The sequence below is a fragment of the Austrofundulus limnaeus genome, unplaced genomic scaffold (genome assembly GCF_001266775.1).
Source record: "Austrofundulus limnaeus strain Quisiro unplaced genomic scaffold, Austrofundulus_limnaeus-1.0 Scaffold320, whole genome shotgun sequence".
NCBI classification, from domain to species: domain Eukaryota; kingdom Metazoa; phylum Chordata; class Actinopteri; order Cyprinodontiformes; family Rivulidae; genus Austrofundulus; species Austrofundulus limnaeus.
The window spans coordinates 360,784-370,409 of record NW_013952722.1 but is presented as its reverse complement, the minus strand read 5'-3'; the positions used below and the strand labels follow the sequence as shown (position 1 = coordinate 370,409).

The following is a 9,626-nucleotide window of genomic DNA, read 5'->3' as shown; positions in this document are numbered from 1 at the left end:
TTCCAGTGAAATATATTTATGTTTGTGGTTGTAATGTGACAAAATATGGAAAAGTTCAAGGGGTATGAATACTTTTGCAAACCACTGTATGTGTCGATACATCAGGTGGTTTCTGAGAGTTACAAGGTTCCTTAAAATCACTGAAAACAATACAGCAATGTACTGATATTAGAAAATTAAATTTGTACTTTTGAATGCTTAAGTATTTTCAAAAACAAGTACTTCAGTACTTTAACTTGAGTAGATTTTTGACCAAGTAACTTACTTGTAGATGAATAGATTTGACCCTGAGTATTAATACTTTTACTCAAGTACTAAAGTTAAGTACTTTGTCCACCACTGTATACTGTTACCTCTGTTTGTTGTTGACTGTTAGTAGCTTACGCTAATTTTTACTTGTTTAGCTTTAGCTTCTGCTAATTTATTATTATTTTTCATGTTTAAAGGTTTCACATTGGCAAATCTGTATTTTTAGTCATCAGATTTTAGGTTTGTACAGCTAACTTTCTGGTTAGCTGTGTCCACCACTGGTTACAGGGTTCTACATTACAAAAACAAGCATACCACGAAGAAACTCGCTTACATACCAAAGTTTTATCTAAGATTTAGTGTATTCTTTTAGCGCTAAGAGTATGTGCTGGGAATGACTCTGAGATACTACCACACCTTTTGTCTGCTCAATATATATAAACATAACAGAGTTATAGCCATCTTTGTGTTGACTAAGGTCAGTTAGCTGTGTTAATGAGTGGTAGACGTATATCCAGTGACTACTTTCTGACAGTTTTAAAGTCAGTCTTGCGGTTCATGAAATATTTTGCTAACAGACAGACAAACACAGTCATGGTAGTGGTAGTTACAGAGCACCATCTAACTGTTTAAATATTGTTTTAAAAGTAAACGTTTGAAGAGATGTTTTTAAAGGATTTGGAAAGAGATGTGGAAAAAGCTTGAGGGTACATTTCTCCTGAGGGACGATGTTTTCCTTCTTCACGGATCCCTCGCTGAGCACCGTGTTTAAAAAGTCTTGACTAGGTTGATGCAAGGTTGTTCAGAAAGAGAGGAGGAAGAAAAATCTGTTTAATAACAGTTTAACAGAGTTTAATACATAAAATAAACAATACACAGTTTTCACCAGAGTTCAAAAATCTGTTTCAGAAAGAATTTCCATCAAGTCCTAAAGTTCGCAGCTGTTCATCGTCTGTCTGATTTGGTCAACGTCCAGCTGTGAATTTCAGGATTTACTGCTCGTCAGATGATGTTTTAGCATCCAGAAGGGTAAGACATATGAACATGTCTTTGGATTACATCACTGAGAGATGTGGTTGGATGAGTCAAATATGTCCGACAGGTTTTTAAATGACCTCAGTTTGTTATGTGTTCATTGGAGACGTTCCAGCTGGGTAACCAAAATAATGTTGATTATCTAGAGCTGGAGTGTCAGGTCCTCGAGGGCTGCTGTCCTTTATGTTTTCCTTGTTGCTCTGCTCAATCACACCCAATTCAGTGACACAGTTAGCTCTTTGAATTATGTAGAAGTCTGCGATCATCCATCAGGTGTGTTTGAGCAGGGAGTTTGGTCTAGAGCAACTAAAACTGAGTCAGGTCTGTGTAAAGAGCCCAACCAACCGTTCAGGATTTACAATTAGAATATTAAAGTTACAGTTTGGGTACAAACAGGTCTACAAATGGACAAGTCTTAAGTCTTTATATGTCTCATTGCATGGGCTTCTATACGTTTGTCTAAATGTTGTATTCTCCTGGATGACATCACTCTTTGATGTCATCGGTGTCTGACAACTTAATATTATGGAGACAAAGAAGTCTCCCCTCGTTTCTGAGCATTTTTACATGCAGGCAAAGATCTGAGACCAGCTAAACTCCTGGATCACATCCCACCAGTTTCTATGTTGGGCAGGTTTGTCGTCCGGATGTAGGTTTGGCAAACTCAACTTACTTTAATCCAGTTTCAGTGATGATGATTGGTTTGTCTCTTGTGGTTTCTGCTCCCTTTGCCCTGATGGTTAGAGGCTGACACCTTCCAGGCTTGATCCACATTCCTGTGTTTGCAGAAGAAGTGGTGGGTTTCAGCCGGACCCTTTGAAGCCAGTACAGTTAAAACAACTTATGCAAATGATCTGAGAGCTCCGACAGCCTTTGTGCTTTGTGCTTCTTTGCAGCAATGTAGCTGAAGTCTTTGAAGTCACCCTAACCCTGTAGCTCATCATCCCATCTTGCCGACTTCCAACCTCCCACTCTCTGTGCATGAGAGAGAGAGAGAGACCCCCAACTTTATGGCCAATGGAGATAATCAGACCAGTTATTAATGAGACACATTATCAAAAATATTTGGAGGGAAGCACAGGTTTGGTGTTGTTTTACGCACGATGTGATGAAAGGCTGATGATTGTCCTCAGAGAGAGCCAGCCGGCTGGTTGGAGTCTGACACGGTTCCTGAAACTGCAGGGAAGTGTGTGTTGGCATTCGAGGGCCGCAGAGGAAGGAAGTAACCCTGCAGTGGGTGTCTGATGGAGCAGATAGGACGTCGCCTCAGTTCAAAGCAAAATACCAGTGGGGGTAAGTTTGTCTGGCAGCTGTATTTTATACCAATTTCAGTTGTTGTTGTTTTTTTTTTAGTTATAATTGGATTTGTTTTAATTTACTGGAAGAATAAACTGAACTTAAGATAAAAAAACAACAACCAAAGTATTGTGGTAAAAGTGTCCTGATGCATCTCAGTAATCCAGGTAGAAAAATCAAAATGAAAAATAAGTAGGTCCTCTGGACAGGTTCTTCTTTAATGAAACGTTTTGTCTCTCCTCCAAGAGACTTCTGATGAGTTTCAGGTGAACTCAGCCTTATAAGCACTGCCTCCACATGGACAAACAGGTTGGTCATATGCAAAAGAGGACCATCAGCCAAACAATAGGTCGTTAGTGCTTAAAGGCAGAATCTCTGAAACAAAGTACAGAGTAACCTAATGGGAGAAATGACCCTGTTTGTCTCCAATGAACTGCTTAAAAAGGTTGGTTCTTTACCATTACTTACAGTAAGGCACCAAACAATTTGGTTCACTAATCACCAACATGCTAACCAAAAAAAATTAGCTTTGCTCGTCACTAAATAAGTAGGAAAAGGGCGGTCTCCACTCGTGATGTCACACATATCATTTACATTATCTGCTGCTCTCTCAAATGATCGGACAGATTTTTATTTAAAACTGTACTTCTTTCTCTCGCTTCGTCCGCCATTATGAGCAGGAAAAAAATCTCCAGTTGGCCCGCAATGCACTATGGGATATGGAGGACCGAGAAGGATCCATTGGACCCGTCCCTCAAATCAGGGAAAAAGGACGCATTTGTCAGCCCCATCGGAGGAGTCTTTGAATTTGGACAACCTCCAGTGCAGCACTGAGACATAAGCAGCCCCTGAATTTAAACACAGCCACTGTTTTGCAGTGGTGAGCACAGCTAATCAAAGTGTTAGCTTCGCTAACGCAAATCCGGTTAATAGAAAATATAGCTTCACCAATGCTAAACGTTTTAAAATGTTAGTATAGTCTAAAGTTAAACGAGTAAAAATTAGTGGAAGTTAACACTAACAGCTAATTGCGAACCACTAAGCTGTCTGCTACTCAGTCTGCATCACGTCTTTATCTCCTTTCAGCTGAAGACACAAACCTGATGTTGTTAGCTTGTTAGTTAGCTGTAAGCAGACCTTAAGTTGACAAAACTTAATTTAGTAGAAGCTTACTGGTCTGCTAACTTTAGGGTTTTCAAAGTTAGTTAATGAATACGTCCGCTTATCCGGGATCGGGTCTCGGGGGCAGTAGCCTAAGCAGAGAGACCCAGACTTCCCTCTCCCCAGCCACTTGGGTCAGCTCGTCTGGGGGAATCCCAAGGCGCTCCCAGGCCAGCCAAGAAACATAGTCCCTCCAACGTGTCCTGGGCCTTCCTCTGGGTCTCCTCCCAGTGGGACGTGCCCGGAACACCTCACCAGGGAGGCGTCCAGGAAGCATCCTAACCAGATGCCYGAGCCACCTCAACTGGCTCCTCTCGATGTGGAGGAGCAGCGGCTGAGTCCCTCCCGGATGACCGAGCTTCTCACTCTATCTCTATGGGAGAGCCCAGATGCCCTGTAAAGGAAACTCTTTTCGGCTGCTTGTATCTGTAATCTCGTTCTTTTGGTCACTACTCAAAGTTCGTGACCATAGATGAGGGTAGGAATGTAGACCGACCGGTAAACCGAGAGCTTTGCCTTCTGGCTCAGCTCCCGCTTCACCACGACAGACCAGTACAACGCTCGCATCACTGCAGACCCAGCACCAATCCGCCTGTTGATCTCCCGCTCCATTCTTCCCTCATTTGTGAACAAGACCCTTAGATACTTAAACTCCTCCACTTGGGGCAGTACCTCCTCCCCGACCCGCAGGTGGCACGCTACCCATTTCCGGCTCAAGACCATGGTCTCGGATTTGGAGACACTGATCCTCATCCCGGCCGCTTCACACTCGGCTGTGAACCGCTCCAGTGAGAGCTGGAGATCACGATCTGATGAGGCCAATAGGACCACATCATCCGCAAAAAGCAGAGACATGATCCAAAGGTCACCAAAAAGGATCCCCTCAACACCGTGGCTGCTCCTAGAAATTCTGTCCATAAAAGTTATGAACAGAATCGGTGACAAAGGGCAACCTTGGCAGAGTCCAACTCTCACCGGAAACGAGTCTGACTTAATTGCAATGTGGACCATGCTCTGGCACCGGTCATACAGGGACCTAACAGCCCATATCAATGGGCCTGGTTCCCCATACTCCCGGAGTACCCCCCACAGGAGTCCCCAAGGGACACAGTTGAACACCTTCTCCAATTCCACAAAACACATGTAGACTGGTTGGGTGAACTCCCACGCACCCACCAGGAGGGTGCTGCTGAGGGTGTAGTGCTGCTCTGCTTTTCCACGACCAGGACGAAAACCACACTGCTCTTCCTGAATCCGAGATTTGACTATCCAATGGACCCTCCTCTCCTGGGCCCCTGAATAGACCTTACCAGGGAGGCTCAGAAGTGTGATGAATGAATACACTTAATGAAAAACTAGTTCCGCTATTAACTGTTAGCTGATTAGCAGAACCATGCTCCTATCTGAGCATTGCACAGTCTGACCTTGTTATGTATTGACTGGGACTCCTTTATAGGATTTATCCTGAATGGTCGGTGGCAGCAGTTGCATCTTTAATGTCACTGCTGATGTCTTTCCATCTTGATGTTGTGTTCACTCAAAACCCCTGGTTCCTTAAACTTTTTTTCTTTAGTTTTTGATAAATATTGACACACTACATGTCATGGGATGTTGCAACCCAATTGGGGTCAGATAATTACATTTTTGTGTCCCAATTCATAAAAGTGACAAAGTGTGGTTTCACCGTTTAGCAGGACTTTATGAGCAGGTGTGGCTGAAACATGACAACACCATCTCTGGGCCTCTTCCAGGGCTTTAATGAGGGACAGAGGGAGGGCTCGCTCTGTTCTCCACGTCCATGCTGGTTTTCACAGCTGCACAGCTGTGAGGGGGGAGGAGCCAGAGGGGAGAGAGGGAGGCTGAGCAGAGAGGGAATCTCACCAGCCATCATCTAAACTCCCACAACTGCCACAGACCCAAAGGCTGAACTTTTCTGTTGCCATGCGGTCCCACACCCGGTGACACGCTGATCAGGACCGGACGGACGCCATGCAGGGCCGGGCGAGCAAACCCCCCAAGAAGGAGATGGTGATAGAGTCCCCACAGCAGTACAAGAGTCTGGCTGAGATAGAGGCAGAGGTGGAGGGGGTGGTGCAGGTGGCAGCGGTGAGTTTTTACTCCACTGAAAGCTCTTTGAAGATTGTTTTTTTTTTTTTTTTAAAGAAGGGAGACGGCAGCTTGAGGGTCTGCCTCTTCAGGGAGCCGAGCGTTGATCTGTTTTTAGAAAATGAAGCACTGGTGGCCTCGTTTCGTTCCTTCCTGTCCTAAAGTTTGACTAATTGGATTAAATTTTTGTTTATGATATTATTGGAGTAAAATTCACTAAGTATGAAGGAAAGCTATAATTAAAGGCACAGATTTAAGTTTTGCTCACATTTGGTAAAGCCAGGCTATATTTTGAGATGTCATGCTCAGATTATACGTATATTATGAATAAATCTCAGCTACTACTACCACACCACATTTTAGTTCAACACCTTTAAAACCAACAGAATTAACAACATTTTTGTGTTTTTAAGAATGGTTAGCTGTGGTGGCCATCTTGAATTGAGTCAACTCCAAAGGTTAATCAGTTATAGACACACATCTAATGATTCAATCCTGAAAATTTCATCAAAATCTGTCCATTGGGTTACAAGATATTTTGCTAACAGACGAACAGTGTTGACTCCAACAGTTAAATGCTCTATTTTAAGCACAGACTCTTGTGCAGTAAGTGGCTCTAGAAAATGTGTTGTGAATGACTCTCAGCTACCACCACAACAAATTTTAGCTCAATATCTTTTAAACCAGTGTTTCCCAAAGTTGGGGTCGGGACCCAAAGTGGGGTCCTGAAACATCAAGGTGGGGTCCTGAAAATATTTTTTGAATTAATTACACTAAAAGATGACAACTGACAATTTTTTTTACTTTGTTGTTACAAAAGAATAACATTAATGTACTTAAAATGGACAAAAATAGTGTAATAAATAATGTTACTATGCTCTTGTTTATTTTACGTGAAAACAATGTTTATCGACCATCAACAGCTGGGGGTACAGGTCTCTGATGCTGCCATTTTATGGGTCAAATGCTGAAAAGTTTGGGAACCACTGTTTTAAACTGACTGAACTAGAGTCATTTTTGTGTTCTTAAGTTTGGTTAGCTGCGGAGGTCATCTTGAACCGGGTCAAGAATTCAATCATTTTTCCCTGAATGATTCATTCAAATATGTCCAGTGGTTCGTGAGATATTTTGCTAACAGACAGAGTTCAGAGTTCCCAGCTTGTTATCTTCTATGTGGCTGTGAACTACGGTCTGTCAGTTTTTTTTTTGTTTGTTTTGTTTGTGTTTTGCTGTTAGCATCTGCAGGACTGCAAATGACAAAAGCATTAACCACACAACTGCTTGAAACTTGTAATTTTTATACTACCAGATTTTTATTTAAAACTGTATTCCATTCACTTGCATTGTCTGACAATACAAAAACAAAACAAAAAAAAAAAAAAAAAAAAAAAAAAAAAAAAACATCTCTGGTTGCCCTGAAATGCATTATGGGATAGGCTGGGTTGAGAAGGATCCATCGGACCCGCCTCTCAAATCCGTGAAAAAGGAGGACGCATTTGTCGGCTATTTGGACAGCCGCTGTGACGGCTGCTTCGTCACAGTGCCGGAGGCTGTGAGGACACTGTGACGAAGCTAATCGCTTAGATGCCTGTCAGTCAGTCTGTGTCACGTCTTCGTCTCATTCCAGCTGAAGACACAGACCTGATGTTGTTAGCTTGTTAGTTAGCTGTTAGCAGACCTGAAGTTGGCAAAACATAACTGGAGTGGAAACTAACTGGTCCGCTAACTTTAGGGTTTCCAAAGTTAGTGAATAAATACACTTGATGAAAAACTAGTTCCCTTAAAATGGGGAAAAAGAAGGACACATTGGGCCTCATGCAAGAACATGTTCGTATTCTTATCCTAAATTTCTCTTACTTTTGTTCGTACAAAGGGTTCGTACGAACATGTCACGTCAGATTCAACAAACTCTTCTATCTTCAGGAAAAGTGTGTAAATGAGCTGCGTAAATTACACCTGTTCGTATCCAGCTGCTCGTGCACGCGAGAGGAGATTAGCATAATTACCACCCCAAAAACACCATATAAGGCTATGTTTCCTGCCTCAGATATCAGGAAGTTTCCATTCATGAAAATGACAGCGATAATTAAAAAGAAGAACTTTACGAGTTCAGAGATTGAAGTCCGTCTGTCAGAGATCCAGAAAAGAAAATCTGTCATTTTTAGCAGGTCAGCTGTGGAATAAAAAGAGCTGCTAAAAGTATAAACAACTGTGTTAAATCATTTTCATTTATTCAGAAGACACAGCGCTGCACACCGAACCCCCCCCCGCGCGGTCTCAAGTGGTCTCAGTTGTGGGTTTGAAATAAGCCTTTTAAAATGTTTTCAAAATAAGTCTGGCACTTTGGAGAAAATCCAGGACTCGCTGGAGGGATTATGTATCCCCTCTGGCCTGGGAACGTCTCGGAGTCCCCCAGGACATGGAGGGTGTCGCTGGGGAGAGCGGGGTCTCTCTGCTGTGCCCACGCGACCCGATCCCGGATAAGCGGCGGAAAATGGACGAACAGACAATTTATATTGTTAGTCTAAATTATTACATTTTAAATTATAACTAATTCAAGCAGAATAGCCTATTGTCAACATAATCATGGAGTGTGATTAATTTTCAACTCAAAATATCTTCAAACTAATGAAATATAAAGTTATTAGTGAAGAAAACCCGTCTGGATAACAGCAGACTGACCGCTGGTAAAATATACAACAGGTCTGGACCAATCGTGAATTTTGTTTGTATCTGAAAAAAATCTTAGAATACGAAAACATTGGTGAATGCCACAAATTCTCCTAAATCACTCGTACGCACAACTTAAGAATAAATCTGTGCATACGAACGGTTCTTGTATGAGGCTCATTCATCGGCCACATCAGAAGAGTCTTTGAGTTTTGACAGCTTCTGGTACAACAGTGTGACGTAAGCGGCCGACAAATTCAGCCTTCAAAGGATGCAGCCCCTGAATCTGGACACAGCCTAAATGTATTAGCTCTGGAGCTAATGCTAAAAATTTAGCACCAATTGGTAATTGTCAGTCTTTTAGTTCAGGTGTATTGTGGTTTCCAGTGGTGAACAAAGTACTCAACTCTAATTCTTGAGTAAATGTATTGATACTCAGTGTCAAATGTACTCAACTACAAGTAAAGGTTACTCTGTCAAAAATCTACATAAGTTAAAGTACTGAAGTACTTACTTTTGAAAATGCTTAAGTAAGAAAAAGTACATGCATTTAAAAATACTCAAGTATTCAAAAGTACAAATTAAATTTTCTAATATCAATACATTGCTGTATTGTTTTCAGTGATTTTACAGAACCTTGTAACTCTCAGAAACCACCTGATGTATCGACACATAGAACCACTCTGCTACAAATTCACCACCTGTCAAGACTTCAGAATAAAAATACAATAAAATGAGAGGTGAGTTCTTAAATGCAGAAATGTAGTTTATCTATGGTGAACACAGAAGATGTTTAAACTGAGACAAATTATTTTACAGTCCTAAAATCTCAAACATGGATCTGAGATATGGTCATGGGTTCTCCTCTTGAGTTTGAAATTATGGTGGTAGCTTAGCTCGCAGCCGTCGCCTAGGATAGTTCCAAACCCATCCCAGGTGTGACTGTGATTAGTTCCTCTTGTGAGGAACATAACGTAACTAATTATACATGTCCTTCTCAAAAAATTAGCATATTGTGATAAAGTTCCTTATTTTCTGTAATGTACTGATAAACATTAAACTTTCATATATTTTAGATTCATTGCACACCAACTGAAGTAGTTCAAGCC

General features: G+C 41.7%; 1 protein-coding gene across 10 annotated transcripts in view; it reads left to right on the top strand.

The window, feature by feature from the left end:
* Nucleotides 1–9,626, top strand: part of dock9b (dedicator of cytokinesis 9b) — a 148,412-nt gene that overhangs the window by 29,250 nt on the left and 109,536 nt on the right. The window contains exon 1 of one of the 10 annotated variants that reach the window (XM_014022219.1): nucleotides 5,612–5,847. The exons of 8 other annotated variants lie outside the window; for them this stretch is intronic. In XM_014022219.1, the coding sequence (XP_013877673.1) occupies nucleotides 5,731–5,847 (117 nt within the window). In that variant the 5' untranslated portion in view covers nucleotides 5,612–5,730. Of the gene's footprint in view, nucleotides 1–5,611; nucleotides 5,848–9,626 lie in introns of those variants that run through there. One more of the 10 variants, XM_014022226.1, reaches the window with a different exon arrangement.